The 24,103-nt window shown below is 56.9% G+C and overlaps 1 protein-coding gene and 2 long non-coding RNA genes across 8 annotated transcripts; 1 reads left to right on the top strand and 2 right to left on the bottom strand.

The window, feature by feature from the left end:
• Positions 1–6,830: 6,830 nt before the first annotated feature.
• On the bottom strand, positions 6,831–14,717 carry LOC105239186. 6 transcript variants are annotated; one of them, XR_004629081.1, is made up of 6 exons: positions 13,049–14,717; positions 11,880–11,980; positions 11,522–11,532; positions 9,400–9,511; positions 8,061–8,146; positions 6,831–7,923 (listed from the first exon to the last, which is right to left on the bottom strand). It is a non-coding gene; the product is annotated as an uncharacterized LOC105239186 (long non-coding RNA). The 6 variants fall into 6 exon arrangements; XR_004629082.1 differs by lacking the exon at positions 11,880–11,980 and having other exon boundaries at positions 6,832–7,923; positions 9,400–9,714; positions 13,049–13,217; positions 14,393–14,710; XR_004629080.1 differs by lacking the exon at positions 11,880–11,980 and having other exon boundaries at positions 6,834–7,923; positions 9,400–9,714; positions 13,049–13,207; positions 14,393–14,700.
• Positions 14,718–14,762: 45 nt separating this feature from the next.
• Positions 14,763–22,916, top strand: MVD (mevalonate diphosphate decarboxylase). Its single transcript, XM_002913374.4, has 10 exons — positions 14,763–14,832; positions 17,154–17,224; positions 17,685–17,799; positions 18,118–18,264; positions 19,032–19,231; positions 19,441–19,515; positions 19,712–19,930; positions 20,292–20,407; positions 21,509–21,617; positions 22,194–22,916. The coding sequence occupies exons 1-10, from the start codon at positions 14,763–14,765 to the stop codon at positions 22,272–22,274; spliced, it is 1,203 nt and encodes a 400-aa protein (XP_002913420.3). The 3' UTR covers positions 22,275–22,916.
• On the bottom strand, positions 20,295–23,808 carry LOC117804576. Its single transcript, XR_004629084.1, has 3 exons — positions 23,591–23,808; positions 22,166–23,493; positions 20,295–20,979 (listed from the first exon to the last, which is right to left on the bottom strand). It is a non-coding gene; the product is annotated as an uncharacterized LOC117804576 (long non-coding RNA).
• Positions 23,809–24,103: the final 295 nt, after the last annotated feature.

Here is a 24,103-nt window from a genome sequence, read left to right as displayed (position 1 = left end):
AAATATATATAATAGCAATAAAAGAAAAAAGATACTTAGGATGCCTCAAATAAAACCGAATCGCTAAGTTGAGAGAAACCCTCCACTTTTACCACCTCTGAGAATCTGTGTGCACTTCCCGACCACCCTGGCTCCCGATCTCCCCTTCCAGCTGCCTGCCCAGCCCACTGCACTGCTGGGAGCGTCCTCAGGGCCCAGCAGATGTGGGGCAGGGCTCGAGTACACAGCAGTGCCAAGGGCGGGAGGCTGAGCGACACGTTCAGGGTCTGTCTCGGTGCCTGGGCGTGTACGTCTCTGGTACGTGTAAAAGTTCAGGGCTGCCTCCCCCCATGGCCCATCCGTGCTACGCCCCTAACCTCCAGGCGGACCTGAGAGCATCCGCCCCCACCTTGTCTCCTCACAGCTCTGCCCGTCAGGACTTTCGTTCTCCTACAAAGAGCCACCCATCATTGGTCCTTCAGGAAGACGTGCACTTGGTTCACCTAGCTTAAGACACCAGCCCCCTTTCCTTCCCCTGGGAGCAGGCCTGGGCTCTGGACACAGTGACACGGTGACCTCGGAAATGAGAATCTGTAAGGAAGGCAGTCCTGGAGCCACAGGGGGCTCCGAAATCTGCACGTTCACCTCAGGAATGCAAGTGTTCTGAATTGGCCAAAAAGAGGCTGGGGTTGAGGACAGTCTGAGCCCTGATCCCGCCACCAGTCCCTCTGCTGAGCATGAGATGAGGTGTGGCCGCGGTCCCTGCTGCTCCAGTGACCTTGGTGGCGGCTATCTCTGTCCCCTCACAGAACCCATACCCGCGACACCAGCCGTGCACATGAGTGGTCTGCAGACTTCCGTCCATGGTGGCTACGCCAAGGGACACCTCTCACCATGGGACGCACACACCGATGGCACAGAAGCAGTGGGGGCTTCGGTGCCGGCATCGCCACTCGGGCAGGCCAGCACGCTGCCCCAGGGCCCTGGCACCTCCCCACCACATGCACGGAAATCAGATGCAGCCTATGGACGTCCTGAACTGTATTCAATCTCAACCCTGGGTCCTGGTCTCTGACATGTTCCGAGTGAAGAAATGGGAGGTGTGCACAGAGTCCCTGCCACTGCGGCGCACACGTCATCTCTGGGGAGGGCGCGTGCCACGGAGACGCAGGCCTGGGCACCTGCAGGCATCTTGTCAGAAAGAACCAAGGGGGCCTGTCACTTCCAGGAGAAGAACCGGACTTCTTGCCCATGGGAACACCTACACGTTTAAGAGAAAGTGACCATTTCGGAAGCTTTCTATCTTTTGGCAGCTTTCATGCTTAAAGATTTTTCTGATAAGAAAATTATATTTTTAAGTTATGAAGTGAAACATCAACATGTGGACAACGGGTAAATCAGCGAACCAGTATTTTCTCAAGGACCGACGCAGACACGGCACTATCCTGCCCAGGCCAGGGACCGCAAGCACAGGACGATTTCCAGAGAACGGAGGACGGGAAGGGTTCACCGACAGGGCAGATGCCACATTGCGGCTCACCAAAGACGAGCCACGGGTATCCGAAGGCTGCTGGAGCATTTTTCCATCCCCGTGTTTGTGGAGGTTGGGCGTTTCCTAAGCCACTTGCTGCAAAAGCAGACGGGACAGCCTGGCTGCTCCATCCAGGACACCAGACACCCAGGTTTGCAACAGTGCAAAACAATGCCACTCTCCTAAAGCTTTGCTTTGGAAAGTAGTTCTCTTTCACACAATCGTGTGAGCCCGTAGTGGGTTTATTACTGATGATTTTATTTTTATTTTTTATTTTTTTTTTTAATTTTATTTATTTATTCGACAGAGATAGAGACAGCCAGCGAGAGGGGGAACACAAGAAGGGGGAGTGGGAGAGGAAGAAGCAGGCTCATAGCGGAGGAGCCTGATGTGGGGCTCGATCCCATAACGCCGGGATCACGCCCTGAGCCGAAGGCAGACGCTTAACCGCTGTGCCACCCAGGCGCCCCTATTACTGATGATTTTAAATAAACATAGTTAGCAAATCTTTAAAACATCATCAATTTTAATTCCTACCAGGGGGAGACACAGAAGCACCGTGTACACACAGTTCTCGGGGCTGAGCCTTGAGCGTGAAGGCAGAGACCAGCTGGAGAACCACGCTCCCACGTGTGGTTGTGGGAGCAGGAACCTGTGGGGCTACACGGTCGCCGTCGGCTGGGTGCTGGAAGAGAAGCTTGCACCAGGTGCAGCGAGATGCGTCCACTCAGCCTCATCGGGGATGTTAAGGGGTCATCTGGGGTAACGCTGACCGTATGTGTTTTCTGCTTTTACGTGCTGACTCTGGAAACGAATCCCTGAGGCCACGTGACTCTTCACATTTGCAGTGAGATGCCCCTGTTGCGGGGGCGGGGGGGGGGTCCGCTTCCCTGGCCACGCACTTACTTGCACCAGGCTCATCCTCTCTGTCCTCCCACCACCTCCTCAGCTCAGGCCCTGCGCTCTCAGCCCAACCAGTGACAGCTCCTCCTGGGCCCCGCTCCCATCTTCCATCCTCACCTGCCTCCCCCGCACCCAGTGAAGCGCCCCCAGCAGCCTCACATTCAAGACCACAATCCTTGGCATCCTGTGGGAGGCCACCTTCTACCCTAAACCACACTGTATGAGAGCAACTCTGTGCCCCATGTGCCTGGCCTGTATCTGATCGGGACAGGCGCTCAACAAACACCAAGGGAATGAAGGAAGGGACGCCTGCCTGGCTCAGTTGGGAGAGCACACAACTCTTTTTTTTTTTTTTTTAAAGATTTTATTTATTTATTCAACAGAGATAGAGACAGCCAGCGAGAGAGGGAACAGAAGCAGGGGGATGGGAGAGGAAGAAGCAGGCTCCCAGCAGAAGAGCCTGACACGGGGCTCGATCCCATAACGCCGGGATCACACCCTGAGCCAAAGGCAGACGCTTAACCGCTGTGCCACCCAGGCGCCCCAGAGCACACAACTCTTAATCTCAGGGTCATGAGTCTTGAGCCCCACACTGGGCATGGAGCCTACTTTAAAAAAAAAAAAAAGGGAATGGGGGCGCCTGGGTGGCTCAGTCGGTGAAGCGACTGCCTTGGGCTCAGGTCATGATCCCGGGGTCCTGGGATCGAGCCCCACGTCAGGCTCCCTGCTCAGCGGGGAGTCTGCTTCTCCCTCTGCCTCTTCCCTGCTCATGCTCTCTCTCAAATAAAATCTTTAAAAAGGGAGGGGGGACGAAGGAAAAGAGGGGGAACAGGGCAAGGCTCAGTCTAAACTAGACTTTGGGTTTTTTTCTTCAGTCCATTTCTGGGGCTAATCTCACAGTCGGGGCCTTTTCTCATCTTGGAAAGGAAGCTGCTGGCCTTAGCACAAACGCGAGCACCATCATCAGGCCCGGGGGGCAGGCAAGCAGCCTGCTCTGCTCCTCCAGTCTGGCTGTGGTGCTGACACCGCGTGCAAGTGGGCGGGTGGGAAGGTGATGGAGGAGACCATCTCCACTGTGAGCAGCGCTGGCAGGGAGATGCCAGGATGTGTGTGGAGTAGGGACCCCAGCTGGCCGGCCCCAGCTAGCAAGGCTTCTGAGCCGTGTGCACACCGTGAGTGATGGTGCGTGTGAGCTCATTTCGGAGAACCAGAGGCCACAGAAGCTGATTTAACCACTCACTGATTTAACCACCTAACACTGTTTTTTCTGGAAGGTGGCGGCACGTACATGTGCGCTTCCGGGGCCCACAGTAGTCAGTACTGACGGTGGACTGACATGGGTGCGGCATCGGCAGGGCCCTTCCAGGCCTTTCTCTTCCACCTAAGAGGCTGTGCAGCGTGTCCGTGGCAGCTGGGATTTAAACACTGACCACAGTGTGTGCCCTCAGCTACTAAACCATGTTACCGCTCAGTAAGACACTCTGAGCTCTCCTTTCTTTTGGGCGTCAGAGGTCAGAAAGAGGGTGGCGGTCAGGGCGGCAGAGGCCGCTCTCTCACGGCAGCCTGGCTGTGCGGAGAAGGTCGGAGGGCAGCCACGCAAGTGCGGGAAGGGGGCTGCCCTGAGGCCTGAGGGAGAACACCTAGCTGGTAGGTCTGGGACTCGAGCGTGAAGCTGGGCTCTCCTCACCCGTACCCAGGGGAAGAGAAGGGGCCGTAAGCGGGGCGGGGGGGGGGGTACTGGAAAGCCACGTAAGGACAGCGGGATGCTTGGAATCTCACCAAGCTGCCCAAGCTTTGAGAAACGGGACAGAAAAGCACGGAGGGACAGAAAAGCACGGAGGGACAGAAAAGCACGGAAGGACAGAAAAGGGGGAGGTCAAAGGGTAGCAGCCAGGACTCAAAGGCAGACCTGGAAAGGATTTCTCCTGAGCTGGCTGTGATGCTGCCACTACCAGCTGGGCTTGGGGACCAAAAAGGCAGCAGCACCGGGCACCCAGCAGGTGCCTGATACTCAGCCCTCCACACTCCGTGACTCACAGCTCTGGTCCTTCTGGTGTACAATGAGACCTTAAACTGCTCCTGCTGGAACCATAGACCTTTCAGGGAAAGCCCAGCAGCAACACGCTAGCAGGTACGGCGGGCAAGCACCTCCCAAGATCAGCCAGACACCTGCAAGAGCAGGTGTGCACAGGGCCGGGTGGGAGGCCTCGGCCACCATCTACAGTGAAGCATACATGAACTGGCCTGCAGAATGCCCTCTTCCTGAGTATCTGGGGACCACAAGGCATCCTAACTCCGGGACGCTGGGGCCACCATCACAAACCCCACAGGTGGGGCTGAGAGCTCACTCACTCACTCCCCGTCCCGTGGGCTGCAGGTCCCAGACAAAGGTGTGGGCAGGCTAGTCCCTGCTGAGGCCTCTCTGCGTGGCCTGCAGACTGGCATCTTCTCCCTACGTCCTCGTGTGGTCCTCCCTCGGTGCATGCTTGTGCCTGACTTCCTCATGTCCCCCCAGTCACTGGGATCCAGGTCCACCCCACTGACTTCACTTTAACTTAATCACCTCTTTAAAGAGCCTCTCTCCGAACAGAGTCACATCTTGAGGTCCTAGGGGTCACACCCTGAGGTCCTAGGGGTCAGGACGGCAACATGTACGTTTTCAGAGAGCAACTCAGCCTGAGAGCTCCCTTTCAAAACCGTGTGATCTTATTTAAACCGTGGAACGCCAACATGCCCCGCCAGGTGCCAGTGTGCTGCAAGCAGCCCTCGTGGGAGTCAGACTTTCGAGCTCTGAGACTGGCACCGTCCCAGCCCCAGTTCAGGGGTAGGTGGCATAGGAAGTGGACTGACTTGCTCAGGGGCTCCCGGCCACAACACGAGGGAGGAGGATTGGAACCAGGCAGCCTCCCCAAGACCCCATTATCCTCAGGCCCCGTTCTTGCTGGAGAGCAGCCCTGCAGGGACGGGTGGGCCTCAGGCAGGTAAGTGCCTCGCTCTCCCCACGTGAGGAGCCTTCCCCGGAGCAGGCTAGGAATTCTCGTCTCTCCGCTCCTTGTCCTCAGCATCTCCCCCCGGCTGCTCCCACACAAGTGCCTCACAACGCACTTCATGCATCCCCAAGACTAACCCCGAAGCATAAATAAAACACGGATTAAAAACCTGTACATATGGACACCTGGCTGGCTCAGTCAGCTAAGCGTCTGCCTTCGGCTCAGGTCATGATCCCAGGGTCCTGGAATCGGGTCCCGCATCGGGCTCTCTGCTCAGTGGGGGTCTGCTTCTCCCTCTGCCCCTCCTCCCACTTGTTCTCTCAATCTGTCTCTCTCTCTCTCAAATAAATAAACAAAATCTTTAGAAAAATAAATTAAAAAACACAAACCTGTGCTTAAAGTCCAGCCTTGTGCTCTCTGCTGATGGAGAAGGGCAGACAGCAGCACCTGCACCACGCCCGGCACACCCCCGCTTAGCCGCCCCAACAAGCGGGGCTCGGGGAAACGGGAGCACCCAGGGGCCAGAGGGACAGCGGAGGTGCAAACTTGACCGCTCTGCCTACGTCATGGTGGACATGAGCACTATGAGTGGAAGGCCACAGTTTTGAGAAAAACACCAATAGTCTCAAAAGGGAGGAGCCGCCGCGCAGACAGGGGTAGGTTCTGGTCGCGGCGAGAGCGAACGCTATTCCTCCTGAGCCTCTGTCAGTGGGACAGACCCCGGCGTGGACCCCAGCGTGGAGGGCCCCGCACACGGGCGGATGCCCTGCTGGGCTCGTCTCAAAATTCTTCCTACTTTTTGGACAAGGGACCCACACTTTCAGCTTGCACGGAGCCCTGTGGTGACACGGCTGGTCCTGCATCCCAGGACAGGTGACGAGGACACGGATAATCAGATGACTGCAGACGGAGGAAGCCCAGTGCTCACCGTTTCCTTAGTGACATCCTCCCCCTTCCCCCACTGTCACCTTGTCTCTGCCACCCGCAGAGCTGCACACCGTGCTGCCTTCACATTGGACTCTGGGTGTACACCTGGTTCAGAGAGCTCGTTTCGGTTCAGAAATCGAAGGGCAAACATTTTTAGACGAGCAGGTCAGCAAAGACAGTATGATCCTGACATGACAAGCACGTTAGTTGTCTTCTGACATCCGGGCAAACCCACTCAGGTCGGTCAATCTAAGCCAGTCGCCAGCCCCCTCAGTTCATGACCACGCACGCACCTGGTGGCTCACACACACGAGATTGCTGTGTCGCCAGGCAGCCACACTGAGTGGGCACGGGTACATAACCAAGCGCACAGACACGAAGTGTGTGAGCTGATGAGTCAGGACACCTGCGCAGGCCTGTGAAGCCCTGGTCTGATCCATTGACAGACACACCCGGCCAGCCCCTCCTGCCCTCACCTGTCTCCCCCACCCCCATCCCGCCCCATCAACCACGCAGCTGCCTTCAATCACACAGGTTGGTTGCTGGCACTTTCTAGAATTCTTTTTTTTTTTTTTTTTAAAGATTTTATTTATTCGACAGAGATAGAGACAGCCAGCGAGAGAGGGAACACAAGCAGGGGGAGTGGGAGAGGAAGAAGCAGGCTCACAGCAGAGGAGCCCGACGTGGGGCTCGATCCCACAACTCTGGGATCACGCCCTGAGCCGAAGGCAGACGCTCAACCGCTGTGCCACCCAGGCGCCCCCCACTTTCTAGAATTCTTAGGAGTGGGATCTGCCGTGATCGTTTATGCATCTCATCTCCTCAGTCCCGACCCCGAGATCTCAACACATGTCATGTTTTCTTCCCACAGACTTCTCAAGGTCTCAGACTCCCTTTGCTGGCCCTCCAATGCTGGTCAGAACTTCCATTATAGACCACCATAGTCTGCGTTACAAGGGATGACAGACATCACAGACCACGTCTACAGACAGGAGACACAGACTGCCTTGGTCTAGACACAACAGACGACATAGGCCATCACGGCCTGGAGACAACAGTCGACATGGGCCGTCAAGGTCTACCGACGACAAACCATCCAGTCTACAGATGACAGACGTCACAGACCTCCATAGTTATAGATGACAGACGTCACCATCTAGGCTGCAGCAGACAATGGAGCTTACAGACGACCATGACAACCTTTTAGGGGTCTCCCTGCTCCAACTCATCCATGTGACCAGTGAGTGATCTTTGTTCAAGATACAGTTACAATCATGTCATCCCCCAGACTGAAAGCCAGACCTTCTTCCTTGTCTGTGGGGCCTGAGCAGTCACAGCAGCTCCAGCAACGCGCCACTGTCTCCACTGTGTTGTTCACTCTAGGGGTTGTCTCATCTCCACAGGTAGGCTGTGAACCTCCTGAGGACAGGGCTCCCTCCGGCCTCACCTGGCACCGTGCCCTGCTGGAAAGGCCCCGGTAAGACTTCACGAATGAACAGAGAGGAGCGTACATGACTTCAGCAGAGCTTAGAAGAGAATCACAGGCTTTGGAGCCTTCGTTTTGTGATGATGAGACAGTCACACAGCTGGCTCCTGAAGAGGGACAGAATGAAGGAGTTTTGGAAGTCAGAAAAGTTGAAGGCTGGGGGTGACCTCGGGCCAGGCCAGGGTGTACCCACCCTTTAAATGCTTCTTGTTCCATCTCTGCCCCAAGTCCCACTACCTCTCACCTTCCCTTGATGTCAGCAGGTGCCTAGCGTCTGAAAATGCTTGGCTGTAGCCAAGGTGGCCCTGGATCCACAACACTGAATCGTCCCTGTAAAGGAGAGAGTGCGACCCTTAGAGCCAGAACTGTGTGTGAGAAGAGCAAGGCTCAGAAGCCATGCAGTGCCACCAGTGACAGGACCACAACGAAAGGAGGGCCCACCCACCAACTCACATTCCGGTGAGCAGACTGGGGAGGGAGAGCAGCCCCAAGCATTTCAGAGAACTGGTCAGGTTCTCACAGTCAGTGATGGAGGCTGGGGGGGGGTCATATTTTGATGCTTCAAATTAACACATGACCTATGTTCTGTGCACCAAACACTCCTTAATGAACAGGAAAACTTTACAAAGAAACTTTGGCTCTGGGAAAAGAAAGAGATGTCAGGAAAGGGAGGCCAGTGCCCGCTGCAGCAATCATAAGGCAAGGTCCAGCCCCCTCTCTCCTGAACATGGGCTCCTGAAGATCTCCAGGATGCCAGGAATGCTTGTACCAGATCTGCCCCAGCCAGCCCCCAGCCCTGGCCTCTCTGCCTCTGATCCATTTCTCTAGATGGGAATGGTTGGTGAGCTGGGGCAAGTTCCCGGGGTAATTAAAGGACACCAAGCATGACTCACTGAGCTGCCTAGCAATTGGTGTTTAAGACAACAGTCTATCACAAGCATAAATGAAATAATTCATGTAAGTACTCAGTCCCCAATGCTCAGGGTGGGGCAAAATGGCCAGAGATGGGTGGGCTGGGCAGCTGAAGACTCTGAGAATCGTCATGCAGGAGACCTGGGAGCACTGAGCTCTGGTCCCTCTCTGGTCCCCAAGCAGGAGGGAAGGGCAGCAGTGTGAGAGCACCCAGGCCCAGGCCCAACTTCCCGTGCCAGACTGCGACCACCTGCTTCTGCTGGGCATACTCCAGCACTGGCACTCGGCACAGCATCGTGACGCAGGGCAGACCCCTGATGGATGGTCACTGAATGAGCAGTGAGGCCCTTCATGCTCTCCTGAAATGCCAAGGCACCAGTGCTCCAGGAAGGTCAGGACCTGGAGCCTGCAGCCGGGAAGTGACCCTTGGCCCCCACGCCCCGTCTCACATATGGTGCCTGATGACAGCACACAAGGACCCCACTTGTTCAGTTCTGCCTCGGGCAGCTAGTCCACTGTGGATGGGCCGAGCAGCAGCCACTGAGGACGCCAGCATTTATTCTGAGCTTGTGTCTGAGCCCTGCACTTGGCAGTGGACAGTAGGGAGCAGTGCTCCTAGCCCACAAATGAAGACACTGAGGTCACCGCAGTTAAGAAACTTCTCTACGTACCTGAGTTAGGTGTGCCTAACTCTGGAGCCGATGAACGTCTTGTCGTCTGTCTTTGCTACTCAAGGCGTGGCCCTCAGACCAGCAGGTTGTTACTGGCATCCCCTGGTGCCTGCTGGAAATGCAGAGGCCACACTCCAGATCTCCTGAATCAGGATTTCCACAAACTCCCTAGATGACTTGGGTGCACGTTAACACCGGAGAGACACCACCCGAGACCTCCTTTCATCAACACTGGGAGATTACCCGAAATAAAGGGAAGTCTGGGAATGCAGACCAAAACCACTACGAGAAGCAACTTCACACCCGTTAGGATGGCTGTTACCAAACAACAAAAAGGAAAAAGAAAATAAACGTCGGGGCGCCTGGGGGGGCATAGTCAGATGAGCATCGACTCTTAGTTTCGGTTCAGGTCATGATCTCAGGGTGGTGGGATCGAGCCCCGTGGTGGGATCGAGCCCCGCGGTGGGCTCTGCACTCAGCGGGAGTCTGCTTCTCTCCCTCTAAAATAAATTTTAAAAATATTTTTTTAAACATCTTTTTTTTAAAGATTTATTATTTATTTGAGAGAGAGAGAGCACGAGTGGGGTGAGGGGCAGAGGGAGCCTGATGTGGGGCTCGATCCTGGGACTCTGGGATCATACCCTGAGCTGAGGGCAGATGCTTAACAGACTGAGCCACCCAGGCACCCCAAAAAATATATATATTTTTTAAGATTTTGTTTATGTATTTGACAGAGAGACAGCCAACGAGAGAGGGAATGCAAGCAGGGGGAGCGGGAGAGGAAGAAGCAGGCTCCCAGCAGAGAAGCCTGATGCGGGGCTTGATCCCAGAACGCCAGGATCACGCCCTGAGCTGAAGGCAGACGCCCAACAACTTGAGCCACCCAGGCGCCCCCCAAAAAATATTTTTTAAAAAAAGAGAAGAGCGCCTGGGTGGCTCAGCTGGTTAAGCCATTGCCTTCGGCTCAGCTGGTGATCCTGGAGTTCCAGGATGAAGCCCTACTCAGCAGGGAGTCTGCTTCTCCCTCTGACCCTTCCCCCTCTTGTTCTCTCTCTCTGTCTCATTCTCTCTCTCTCTCAAATAAATTTTTTTTAAAAAGAAGAAAAAGAAAAGAAGCACTGACAGTGATGTGGAGAAACCGGGATCTCTGTGCACCGCTGGTGGGAATCTAAGATGACGCAGCTGCCAGGCAAACAGCACAGCAGTTCCTCAAAAAACCAAGAGAATTACCATATGATCCAGCACGTCCAGCTCTGACCATCTGCCCGAAAGAACTAACAGCAGGGACCTGAACAGATATTTGTACACCTGTGTTCAGAGCAGCATCACTCACAACGGCCACAAGGTAGAAGCAAGCTAAGAGCCTCTCAGCGGATGACTGGAAAAGCACGATGCAGTCCACTCATGCGGTGATCACTCAGCCTTAGCAAAGGTCATGATACCTGAGACAGTGTATGGATGGGCCTGGGGGATATTATGCTGAATGAGAAAAGCCAGTCACGACAGGACAGACACTGTAAGAGCCCATTCACATGGGGTCCCTCGGAGAGTCAGATGCAGACAGAAAGATGGGGTGCCAGGGGCTTGGTGCAGGATGGGGGGTTAATTTAATGGGGCTGGAGCTCCAGGTGCAGAAGAAGGGCAAGTTCTGTGAGCCGGTGGTGGTGCCTGCATCACACTGAGTGTGCTTAACGTCCCTGAGCTGATCAAAAAATGGTTAGGATGGTAAATTTTAGGTTATGCATATTTTATTTTTTTAAAGATTTATTTATTTACTTTAGAGAGAGATGGGGAGAAAGAGAGAGCACACACAGTGGGAGGGACAGGGGGAGAGAATCTCAGGCAGACTGGGCGCTGAGCACAGAGCCCAACACAGGGCTGTCTCGTGACCCTGAGATCATGACCCGAGCCGAAACCAAGAGTCAGACGTTTAATTGACTGCACCGCCCAGGCAGCCCTGGACTGTGTATATTCTAGCACGATTTTCAAAAAATGCTTTAAAACAAAAAAAAAAATCTGAGGATGATGGCGAGAGATGCTTGTGGCTCATAGGAGTACACCCTGCTCTTCATCCTTGGTACTCAGCCTTGAAATTTCAGACTCTACTCCGTCTTCCCCTCACCTTTGAAACACCTGAATGGAACAAACAGAAAATCAGAATAATGTGACCTCTGATTTATCATCCTCTCTGTGACTTAACAGGCATTAACACCACAACCCATGTAACAAAAAGCTGAGAACAGGAAAAAAATATATCTACCCAAGAGGCCCTATGAGGAGTTGATCTTAGACATATGGGTAGGTCCTGGGCTGAAGGTGTTGGTGTGGGATCTAGGCCCAGCCCTCTTACAGAGGGCTTGTTCGTTCCAAGTTCTCCAATAAATAAGGGAGCCTTTGCCCACTAGCATGTGGTCAAACATTTATGCCGACTTGACTGAACAGAGAACGGTTTACATAATCATAACAACAAAAACAAATACCTATTGGACTACACAGGGAGGAGGGGGAGGAAGGGATGTTGTTGGGATAAAACAGAATTCCTTCCTTCTACTCAGTGGTAATCAACAGATGCTATCCAAAGCTGAAAAAAAGAATAAAAGAAATTAAAAAAAAAAAGAAAAAGAACAAAAAGGGAAGGGAGGAAGGAAGGAAGGAAGGAAAAAGAAAGAAAGAAAGAAAGAAAGAAAGAAAGAAAGAAAGAAAGAAAGAAAGAAAGAATGAATATGGGCAGGTTATTTAGAAATATGGAGGAAAAGAACAGATTTGAATAACGGCCGCCTTTAGGGCACCTGGGTGGCACAGTCGGTTAAGTGCCTAACTCCTTGTTTCAGCTCAGGTCTCGTGATCTAAGGGTCATGGGATCGAGCCCCACTTTGGGCTCCACGCTCAGTGTGGAGTCTGCTTGAGATTCTTTCTCCTTCTCCCCCCTGCCCCTCCCACTAGTGCTGTCTCTCTAAAATAAAATAAATAAATCTTAAAAAAAAAACAAAAAACCGGCTGCTTTTGGTGAGCCAAAACCTGGAGGCGGTGAGTACGGAAGGGATCTGGTAACTTAGTTTGTAAAATCATGCATATACAATATTATCTTAATCTGTTCAGGGTGCTATAACAAAAAATACCACAGACTGGGGGGCTTATAAACCACCACTGATTTCTCACAGGCCCAGGGGCTGCAAGTCCAAGACCAAGGTCCTGGCAGATTCCGCGTCTGGGGAGGACCTGCTTCCCGGTTCAGACGTGTCTTCTCACTGTGTCCTCAGAGGGCAGAAGCGGCAAAGGCAGGCCCTCTGGGGCCTCTGCTCGAAGGGCTCTAATTCCACCACAAGGCTCCACCCTCCTGACCTCATGGCCTCCCACCCACCCCCCTCCTGACACCATCAAACTGGGGGCAGGGTTCACCATATGAACTTGGAGAACTTCATGTCTGTGCTGTCCTTTCCACCGCTACCACGGCAGAACATAAATTACTGAGGCTCACAGGTGACCTGTCTTCAGAGAATACAGGCTGACTGCTGCCCAGAGCAATCTATCATCAATCTTTCCACACAAGTTTTAGCGGCTTGGCATGAAACAGAAACATGACTGCAAGAAAAACTTAAACTAATAACCATCTGAAACGCAAATGTAAACAACGGAGATTGTTTCTCACCATCAGACTGAGGAGCCTGGAGACGGCGCGCATACCTCCACATTCCGGTGGCCAGGCTTCAACAACTAATTCAACTTCCTTCCAGGGACTTGCCAACAGCTATCAGAATTACCTGACACGTTCTACTTGGCCCGGTGATTCCAATTCCTGAAATTTCTCCTAAGGAATACTAACAATTACACAAGATGTGATACATAAAAAGCAGCTTATACTATAAAAACAAAACAAAACTGGCAACCACCTAACTGTGCCCCAACAGGAGGTGAGTTGGGAAGATTAAAGCACATCTAGACAACAGACCCGGGGGCACGTCTGTACTGAATTGGGATGATCTCCAAGGAGCACCTAAGTTGGAAAAGCAGGGTGGGGAAAAAGGTCTTTGAATGTTATCACGCACGAGCTGGTGATGGAAACATGCACGAAGAACTAACACACTTCTGGGAAGAGAACTGGGTGGAGGCTGGGGTGGGAGGATTCATTCTGCATACTCACAACTTGACTGATTCTCGGACATTTTAAAAGTAAAAATCAATGTTTACAAAGGGAAGGGGAAATTGGAAATCAGTATTTAAAGGCTACGAGTTTCAGTTTACGATAAAGAAAATGTTCTGTGGCTGTCAAAGGGGAATGGGCTTAATGTCACAGAACCATACACTTGAAAATGTTTAAAATGGTCAGTTTTACACTACGAATATTTTACAATAAAAAACTCAATGTGCATATAGATATGGCAATCCAAGTTAAGAATGTAAAAAAAGATCCCTGCTTTTCTGCAGCTTAAAAAAAAAAGGGAGTGAGTGAGGCGCCTGGGTGGCTTAGTGGGTTAAGGGTCCAACTCTTGATTTCTGCTCAGGGGATGATCTCAGCGTGGTGGAATCAATCTCCCAGTCGGCCTCCACACTCTGCGGGGGTCTGCTGGAGATTCTCTTTCTGCCTCTTCCTCCTCCCCCAAATACGTAAATAAATCTTAAAAAAGGGGAGGATTGAGGTTTGAAAGAGCCTATCTCTGACACCATTCATCCCTTAGCGCCCCCCAACCCAGCACAGGTCGGGGCAGGGGTGCAGACCCCATTGGAATGCCAGACCACTGTAGCACGGGGGACCTCAAGTGTCGAGGCGCGAGGAGGACCTATGCTCCCCACGGGGACGGAGAGACCCCGACGGTCAGGGGCGAGGAGGACCTACGCGCCCCGCGGGGCCCGAGACCCCGGAGCTTGCCCTTCAGCTCGGCGGCACCCCTGACGCGGTCACCCCGTCTGTCGTCCGGAGCGGCTGAGGCCCTCTGGGCTCCCGCACCCCTGAGTCCAGCCCGGTGGAACAGCTCTTCGGGGTGTGGTCCCCTACCGAGTCCGCCCGCGGGAACCTTCCACTCAGGGGCAGTCCAGGCTCTCTCCAGGGAAGTCCGACGCCACGCGCCTGCGCAGTCCCAGCTCCTACGCAGACCCGGCGCCTGCGGGGACTCGAATCCCGGCAAATCCCTGCGCTTGCGCAGAGCCGGCGCGCGGTCGCCCGCCACTGGGGGCGGGCCCAGAGTCGGCAGTCCATCGTTCGATCCTCCTCATTGGCTGAGAAATGGAGCGGTCGCCTCACCTACCGCTGATTGGGCGGCGTGAGAAACAGAGGGTCCCTGCGAGCCAATCGCAGGGCGCGTGAGGTGCGAGCCGGGCCCCGCTGGGGGCTGCGGGCTGCGGGCTGAGTTCGGTGTTTCTCGGCCATGGCATCTGAGAAGTCGCTGGTGGCCGTGACCTGCACGGCGCCGGTCAACATCGCGGTCATCAAGTACTGTGAGTGCGCGGCCTGGGGCGCCGGACACGGCCCACGCGGGACGTCTACCCCGCGGGGGCGGCACGGGGGATGACAGTGTCCGCGGGGACGACCAGTGCCGCGGGGGCGGCGCGAGGGCTGATAGTGTCCGCGGGGGCGGCACGGGGGCTGACAGTGTCCGCGGGGACGGCTAACCCCGGGGCTGGGCTCCCACAGTCTCCCGCAGCTGGCCACCTGGGGGCCGCTGTCCATTTCTCACATGCTCTCAACTGAAGAACAGCTGTCAGTGGAATCACTGCATGTGTAGGTTTGAGAAGTGGCTCTTGTCCCTCACTGTGGTTCTGGGGACTCGTGGGGGCGGCTACTCACGTCATTACTGGCCTCTTTAGTGCTGAGTCCTTTCCCTGCTGGGGACATCCCACACATTCCTTAGCAGCTGAGTTGTTTCCAGGTTGAGCTTTATGGTGAATAAAGTGGCCGCAAAACTTTGTGTAAGGGGGCTCGGTTGAACACAAGTTGTCATTTCTGCGGGGATGAATGTCCAGGAATGCCTCTGCTGGGTCATAGGGTAGTTGTATTTTAGGTTTTTTATTATTATTATTTAAAGATTTTATTTATTTATTTGAGAGAACGCACACAAGTGGGGGGGAAGAAGCAGGCTCCCCCCTGAGCTCAATCCCAGGCCCCGGGGATCATGACCCGAGTGAGCCCTGAGCCCACTGAGCCACCCAGGCCAGGCGCCGCTGCTTTTCCCTGTCCCTCTGCCCTGCCCTCCCCCCCCCGCCCCGCTTGGGCTCTCTGGCTGTCAAATAAAGAAATAAAATATTTTAAAAAATAAAAGAAACTTAAACTTCGCGCACCACTTTGAGTTCCCACCAGCGATGTCTGCACGATCCAGGTCTTCAGCCTGTGGTGTTATCACTAGTTTCTTTTTTTTTTTTAAAGATTTTCTTTATTTATTCGACAGAGATAGAGACAGCCAGTGAGAGAGGGAACACAAGCAGGGGGAGTGGGAGAGGAAGAAGCAGGCTCATAGCGGAGGAGCCTGATGTGGGGCTCGATCCCATAACGCCGGGATCACGCCCTGAGCCGAAGGCAGATGCTCAACCGCTGTGCCACCCAGGCGCCCCTTATCACTAGTTTCTATTTGAGCCGTTCTGATCAGTGGGTTGACATCTGGTTGTGGGTTTTGGTCCAGGGATGCTCAACACCTGCTCTCGTGCTTCCCTGTAACCCTCGTGTCCTCTTTGATGAGGTGTCTGCTTGTGTCTCACATCCGTGTTCTGCTCGGACCATGTACTTTCTTGCCATGGAGTTTTGAGTTTGAGATATATTCTAGACACCAATCCTTTGTTGGATGTACGGTTCACCGATATTTTCTCCCAGTCCGTAGCTTGTCTTTTCATCATCCTAACAGGGTCTTTCAAAGAGCTGAAGTTTTTCAGGTTTTGGTGAAGTCCAGTGTGTCAGTTTTTCCAGGTATGGGTCATGGTTTCGGTGTCAAGTCAGACGCATTTGCCTGATCCTACAACTTAAAGGTTTTCTCCCGTGTATTTTTCTAAAGGTTTTATAGTTTTACGTTTTGAATTTAAGTCTCCATCTTGAGTTTTCTGTGTAAGGTGTGAGAGGCGGGTTGCAGTCTGTGTCTGGCCTGTGGATGTCCCGTTGTTGTGGCAGCGTTCGCTGAAAAGGCCACTCCTCTCCTCTGCATTGCTCCTACACTTTTATCAAAGATCAGTTGGGCACGTGTGTGCAGGTCTGTGTCTAGGCTGTCATGGATCACCCGCCAGGCAGCAGTCATCATCCCCGCCTAGAAACTGTCCATGTCCCAACACTCGACAGCGCGCTGTACGGAGAGCTCGCCTCCGGGAAGGTTTCCTTGTTGCTGGCGTGCGGGGACTGGGGGTGGCCCTGTGTGTCTCCAGGGCGTACGAGCAGAGAGCTTGGAGGAGTTTCAGTAACGAGGGCTCCTCCTGTGTGGGAGGCTAGAACCTTACCGGCAGAGTGCTCAGGGTCTGGAAGGCACTCCCAAGGTAATTTGTTGAATGAATGAAACAAGATAAAACAGAAGCAATGAAGCAGGGGGATGGACTGGCCTCCAGCTCTGCTGTGGGAGTGGGAGCCCATTGAAGCAGGGAGCAATCCAGGAGGACTTCCTGAAGGTGAGGGCACAGGAGGAAGAGGGCTTAGCCGTGAAAGAGCAGGCTCCCAGCAGGTGGGGGAGAAGTGGGATGGGAGTGAGGGTAACTGGGGAGCACTGGTGGGGAGGAGTGAGGACAGCAGCGTGTTGGTTTGCAGGGTTGGGAAACGGACTGGCTTTGCCTTGGGTTGTCTGTTCCAGGGGGAAAGCGAGATGAGGACCTGGTCCTGCCCATCAACTCCTCTCTGAGTGTCACTTTGCACCAGGACCAGGTTAGTATGGCCGGCACCGAACGCCAAAGCAGACGGTTACCCAAATGTTGTTGAACTTTTGTGTAATGGGTAGCAAGAGCTTCCCAGCCGGTGATGGTTCCACCACCCCCGTTAGACCCGCTCTTCACATGCACTCCCCTGCTCCCTCTTCTCCTCTGGAGGTCCGTGTCCCGTCCTCCTGGAGCCACGCCCAGTGGCTCTGCTGTGGGCCACGAAAGTGTGGGTCGCTCGCGCCCTGCGTGCTGGAGACCAGACCTGGCACCAAGCCTGAGCATGGCTTGAGGCCTTCCTCACTGCCCGGCCTGGCCTGCCTTGGCCTCAGGAGCCCTGTTCTCCAGTAGGGCCATCCCCACCCCTGAGCGGGTGACCATGAGGGGCCGTCTTAGGAAGGCCCTCCCCAGTGGAGGGGGCTGCTTGGCCAGCACCCGCCCCTGAGGTGGCCCTGTGTTTTTTATCCCAGTTGAAAACCACCACCACAGCCGCCATTAGCAAGGACTTCACCGAGGACCGGATTTGGCTGAATGGCCGGGAGGAGGACGTGGGGCAGCCCCGCCTCCAGGCCTGCCTAAGGGAGAGTGAGTGGGGTCCCGTGAGGGGTGCGTGCAGCTCTGGGGCCAGGCCGGTTCCTCACTCCACTGTCCCTTCTCACTCTGGGTTGGGCCTGAGTACACAGAAGGTGCTGCTGCCTCTTGGGTCCCCCGACTTCCCACCGCAGCCTGGCCCCTCGGGGGGAGGGGGTGCCTGTTAGCACAGCCGGAGCGGGGTGTGGGCCCGGGGCTGGGGCGGAGGCCCTCCTTCAGCCGCGCCGCTGCCTCCTCCTGACTCGTGGCAGCTGAGCTGCCAGCAGCGGGTCAGGCTGCTCTTCCCAGTGACCGTCTCCCCCGTCCGTTCAGTCCGCCGCCTGGCCCGGAAGCGGAGCAGCGCCGGGGAGGAGGACCCACTGCCCCTCAGCCTCAGCTACAAGGTTCACATCGCGTCGGTGAACAACTTCCCCACGGCCGCGGGCCTGGCCTCCTCAGCGGCAGGTTACGCCTGCCTAGGTGGGTGCCCGCCGAGCCCCAGGGCCCGCGGGGCTGTGCTGCGGCAGGTGGCACTTCCCGCGCGCGCCGCCTTCAGGGACCCGAGTGCTCAAATCTTCCCGGGGTTCTGTGCGTAGGGTCCACCAGGCTGAATATGTCAGAAACCCACCTCAGGGGCGCCTGGGTGGCATAGCGGTTAAGCGTCTGCCTTCGGCTCAGGGCGTGATCCCGGCGTTGTGGGATCGNAAATCTTTAAAAAAAAAAAAGAAAGAAACCCACCTCAAACTTGCTCAAGCCTGAGACAGGGCCAGTCTCTTGGCTCAGCGGGTTCCAGGGGCTCACTGGGAACGGGTCTCCCTCCCTCCAAAGCCCTGCTCTGCTTTCCTCTGTGCTGGCTCGCTCTCCAGTAGGACCTCCGCACCTGGGCAGAGCTGGGCACCGCAGCGGGGGGCGGTGGGCTGACTGTGTATGGCCTGGCCGGAACCCCAGGGGTGATGCCTACTTGCTCAGCCAGCTCCTGTGCCCGTGCTGAGCCACCCTCGATGACTGGCAAGGCCAGGACGACACCCAGTGTTGGGGGCAGAGAGCTCGCCCCCAGCTCTGTACTCTGGCATCGGACCGTTGGCCAGACCCAGCCCTGCACCCCGATGCCCAGCACTGCCAGCTGCCGTGTTCTTGCCCACCTTTCAGGCCTCTCTGCACTGGTCTCTGCTCCACATGGCTTTTCAAAGTCTTCATGCCCACCCCACCCATCTGAGCCCCCTGTGCCCTTCGTCCTGTGCCTGCAGCGTATGCCCTGGCCCGGGTCTACGGGGTTGAGAGTGACCTCTCGGAAGTGGCTCGCCGGGGCTCAGGCAGCGCCTGCCGGAGCCTGTACGGTGGCTTCGTGGAGTGGCAGATGGGGGAGCGGGCCGATGGGAAGGACAGCATCGCCCGGCAGGTGGCCCCAGAGTCTCACTGGCCCGAACTCCGAGTCCTCATACTTGTGGTGAGTGAGGCTGGGTGGGGGAGCTCCCTCTGGCCCGTGGGCTCCTTGGGTGATGGAAGCACCTGGCTAAGCATTAAGTGACTCCCCACAGTGAAGGGGCTGCTGTTCCCAGGCCTGCCCTGTCTCTGTGGTTGGGGAGGGACAGGACGGGATGGGTGTTTCAGGCGGGGAGCCGCAGGGTGGGGTCCAGGCCATTTCTCTTGGTGCAGGTGAGCGCAGAGAAGAAGCCAATGGGCAGCACCGCAGGCATGCAGACCAGCGTGGAGACCAGCCCGCTGCTCAGGGTAAGGCTGGCGCCGGGATGGGTGAGCGGTGGCCCAGGGCACGTCCTGCACATGACAGCACACTGTGGGCTCCACCGGCATCCTTCAAAGCCAGGCCGGTCTGCTCTGCTGAGCCCCTGCGGAGCCGGTGGCCGCCCTGCAGAGCCGGGGCTCCGACTGGGGAGTGGCCAGCACCTCACAGGAGCGTGCCTCGCAGTTCCGGGCTGAGTCGGTGGTGCCAGCGCGCATGGCGGAGATGACCCGCTGTGTCCAGGAGCGGGACTTCCAGGGTTTCGGCCAGCTGACCATGAAGGACAGCAACCAGTTCCACGCCACCTGCCTGGACACCTTCCCGCCCATCTCGTACCTCAGCGACACGTCCAGGCGCATTGTCCACCTGGTGCACCGTTTCAACGCCCACCATGGGCAGACCAAGGCAAGGCGGGTGGGGGCCAGTGGGGGCTGACGTCACTCCTGCCAGCTCCCCAGACTTGCGGCGTGTTCCCTAGAATAGCCCTTGGGCCCAGAGCTGCCGTAAAGCCAGGCTGCGGTCCAGCACAGGCCAGCCCAAGACGAGGCTTCGCGGCTCCCGCCTACCCGTGGACTGCAGGCGCTCTGTCTCTTGGCCAGTGCGTGGGTGCGTGGCCCGCACTTGAAGGCGGAGGCGCCGCTGCTGCCTTCCACGCGGCTTGCTGGGGCCCGGCTCGATGGCGGGCAGCCCCGGGTCTCCCCGGCAGAGGAGAGGCACGAGCCGGGCCAGCCACTCCAGACACTCACGCTGACCGTGGGGGTTCCAGGTGGCTTACACGTTCGACGCGGGGCCCAACGCCGTGGTCTTTACCCTGGACGACACTGTGCCTGAGTTTGTGGCTGCCGTGAGGCACTGCTTCCCCCCTGAGTCGAATGGAGACAAGTGAGTTAGGGGTCCCCACGTTTGGGAGGCATGGAGGGAGAAGCAGGGTTTCTTGCTGAGATGCGGGACGGTGGCCCCTGAGGCCCCGGTGCTGAATGGGGGTCCCGTGAGAATTTCAGTCCCTGCAGGGACCCCAAGCAGTGTGTCACCAAGGGCGCCCCCTGTGACCATCACGTGTCACAGCCCGGTGGCCACACGTGCAGGTGCATGTAGCATAATGGCTCCTGGGGGTGGTGCCCGTGGCCTTGCGGGGACAACTGGGCCTTTGGACTTCTCTCTTCCAGCCGTGCCAGTGCAGGGACACCTGCCTGCTAGGGGTGCGGGAGTATGTGGGGTCGGCTTATGTGTCACCGTTGTTGGGGTAATACTGACCTGTAGCGGGTGGGGGCTGGAAGGCTGACTTCCTCACCGGGTGGACAGACGCCATGACCAAGGACGGCCCCCTTGTGGGAGACTCTGAACTCATTGCTCTTGTCACCCTGTGGGTGGCTTGCGGGCTTTCGTCTTCTGGGGAACGTGTCCATGGAGTCCCACTTGGACGGAGGTGTTGACTTCTTCCTTTTTTTCAAAGACTGTATTTATTTGAGAAAGAGAGAGAGGGAGAAGCAGGGTCCCCACTGAGCACGGTACCTGACACGGGGCTTGATCCCAGGACCCTGAGATCTTGGCCTGAACCGAAACCAAGATTCGGTTGCTCAACCGCCTGAACCCCCCAGGCGCCCCATGAGGTGCTTCCTTCTTCGGCTATGTTCCCCCTGAGCCAAGCAGGAGCCGCCAGTGAGGCATGAAAGGAGGAAACCCAAAGCTCCCCATCCTGGTGACCCCGCCAGGCGCTCGCTACTGGCGCTTGGCTTCGTGTGTGAGGTCACATACACACCACGGACCGCTCAGCCTTCCCACGCCTTGGAGTGCGCGGCCCGGGCTGTGCCCACACTCCTGTGCGAGCGGCACTCCCATCTGGTTCCGGAGCTTCTGCTTTTCCCCGGAAGAAACCTGACCCCTCCCCTCCGCAGCAGCCACCAGTCTGCTTCCTGACTTGCGTCTGCTGTCTACACACCTCCCGTCCGTGGCCTCAGGACCTTCCTGCCTGTCCTTCCCCAGGTTTCTGAAGGGGCTGCCTATCAGGCCCGCCCCACTCTCAGATGAGCTCAGAGCCGCACTGGACGTGGACCCCACCCCCGGCGGCGTCAAGTACATCATTGCTACCCAGGTGAGGCCCAGCGGCCCCACCGACTGAGGGGGCGCATCCAGCCGTGTGGGCTCAGACCCTGCCTGTCTCCAGGGGAAGGGCTCCTTTCAGCCGTCATCTGTCCCGGCTGGGAAGCCGACTTGCCGAGAGTGGGAGCAGAAGACACAGTGACATTACCTTTTGGTTTTCAGACGTTGAGTACAATGTGGCTTGTCCCATTCACTCACTTACCTCCAAGTGGATGTTTAAGGACCCCCAGCGTTGTGGGCTGGTGTTCCCCATGCTGAGGGGGGAGATTTAGGGAGACACACAGGTGCTGGGGATCCTGGGGACCTTCCTGGCTCACCCCACAGGAGCAGGTCAGCAACCCCGTTTGAGTGCCTGAGCTAGCATTTCATGAGGTCGGTCTGAGTCCAGTTCCGATGACCTGAGCCCCCAGGCCCGTGGTCTCTACCTTCCCCCCAGGACACGCTGTCCACGCCAGGGCTGGGATGGAGGGCAAGTGACAGGGTGCCCGGTGCGGGTCAGGGTGTCACCATGTGGGTGGTTAGCCTCTGACCTGCACTTACCTGCCTCTCCCGTCATCCCGTCTGACAGGTGGGGCCTGGGCCTCAGACCCTGGATGACCAGCACGCTCACCTCCTGGGCCCGGACGGCCTGCCGAAGCCAGCCGCTTGACGGCCTTCCCTGAGGGGAGCCGGCCGCTGCTGGGAGAAGGGCCGCTTCACTGGGACTGGGGAGCTGGGGGTGGTGGCTGGGGGTCGATGCTTGTTGGGGCTTGAGGGCTAGACACCGGGCTCCAGGCCGGACCACATGAGTGACCCTGTGCACCACCCAGGCTGTCGGGAATGCCCCCCCATCAAGTGCCTCACCTCACCCCAGCCCGCACCCGGTGCTTTGCTGAGAGGAGAACAGGTATGACACTAGGGATCCGATGCTGGACGCTGAACTGGACGGTGTGGAGCTGCTGGGCACCCCTTCAGAGGGCCCCCTGGACACACTCTCCGAGGCCTCTCCCACTGCCCCAAACAGTGGCTCTGCTGGACATGCTGGACATGACGGGGAGCTGGCATCCCTGCTGAGAGCCGGAGGACAGGTCACCACTGCAGACCTCAGGGATCCCCCATAAAGCTGGAAGCCTGAGACAGCCCCCCCGTGGTTCCTCCGCCAGACTCGGGCCATGCCGTACAAATGGAATGCTTCTCTATAGAAGGACCCCCAGTGTGTCTCCAGAGGGAGGTGGGAGGGCAGCACCAGGGTGGGTATGTTACACGGGAGCCCTGTGGGCTGCTGGGAATAAAGCCAGGGGTGCCGACTGGGGCAGACGTGCTTTTTCGTGGTTCTGACACCAGCGCTCTGGGGCTGGTGCTGAGAGGCCGGGAGGGTATGGGCAGAGCACCCGAAAAAGCTGCCTTTTGTCCCCTTTGCTTGTCAACTGCTGGCCACACAGTGGGTGTTCCACATGTGGCCATGACCCACGTTTGGTGGCTGACACGATCACTAAGGCTCTGATGGGTGTGAGGATGCGGTTTGGGTCGGGCTTTAAGTCCCTGTCCAAGAAAGAAGGTGGAAAGTGGGTTTTCTGGTGGGAGCACTGTTAAGGACACGATTCCCCGCAGCCCAGAAGTTTCTGGGTTCTGAAACCACAGGAATGCCACCCCTTCCCTTTTCCGAAACAGTGCAATGCAGGGCAGGTTTCCAGGAGGAGGTGGACACTTGGGCCAAAGCCCTGTCCCTCCCCCACCAGGGGCTGGGGCTGGGGCTGTGGGAGCTGCTGCTCAAACTCCTGCTGGGCTAGGACCCTGCAGGGGAGGGTGGAGGGAGATGACAAAGGAACGCACCCCTGCATTCTGGGTTTCCCCAGAAGCTTGGCACATCCCGTCCTCCGGAGTTGGTCCTGTGAACAGACAGTTGCCTGCTGTTTAACCTGGGCCATACCTGCTCCAGGCCCCGGGGAGATGAAGAAGTGGGGGCTAGGCTTGCCATTGTCCCACCTGGTCGGTACTGGTGCCTTGCTCCCTTATGGGCATCCACTGCGTGGCCCTGGTGAAGGTTCTAGGCCTTTAAAACTGAGGAACCAGCCTGTCCACACCTCTTCTGGGAGAAGCCCCTGTTGCCGCCTGTGGGACTCCCGGTCTGTGAGCGTCCTGGGCTGCCTCTGCTCTCGGGCAGGTGCTCACGCTGTGGCCCAGCCCGCCGGGGATCACGCTGGTCCTAAGCAGCCCGGGTGATGCCTGGAAAGTGCAGCTGACCGCGCAGGGCGGGCACAAAGCCAGGGAGACGGACGGTGGCCTCCCCCTCCCGCCCGGAAGGAGCCGGGAGGAGGAAGTGAGTCGGAGCCTGGGCCTGGGCCCGGAGGGGGGCTGGCTGGGCCTACAGGGGACCCCGTCAGGGAGGGAGGCCCGGGGCGGGCAGGGCACCCCACGCTCGGGTCCCGGCTCTCACCGAGAGCGCCGCGCGGCCTCCCCAGCGGGGTCCCCCACCTGCCCGGCTGGACGGGGCCGCCC

This window comes from Ailuropoda melanoleuca, chromosome 12, assembly GCF_002007445.2.
Source record: "Ailuropoda melanoleuca isolate Jingjing chromosome 12, ASM200744v2, whole genome shotgun sequence".
In the NCBI taxonomy this organism is placed as follows: domain Eukaryota; kingdom Metazoa; phylum Chordata; class Mammalia; order Carnivora; family Ursidae; genus Ailuropoda; species Ailuropoda melanoleuca.
The sequence above is the reverse complement of the archived record's forward strand: the minus strand, read 5'-3'. Positions and strand labels throughout refer to the sequence as shown.

Bases quoted from the DNA above. Each gene is read 5' to 3' on its own strand.
- MVD (XM_002913374.4), top strand. From the start codon at position 14,763: ATGGCATCTGAGAAGTCGCTGGTGGCCGTGACCTGCACGGCGCCGGTC. The intron at 17,800-18,117 runs GTGAGTGGGGTC...CCGTCCGTTCAG, and splicing joins CCAGGCCTGCCTAAGGGAGA to TCCGCCGCCTGGCCCGGAAG. The intron at 19,931-20,291 runs GCAAGGCGGGTG...TGGGGGTTCCAG, and splicing joins CCCACCATGGGCAGACCAAG to GTGGCTTACACGTTCGACGC.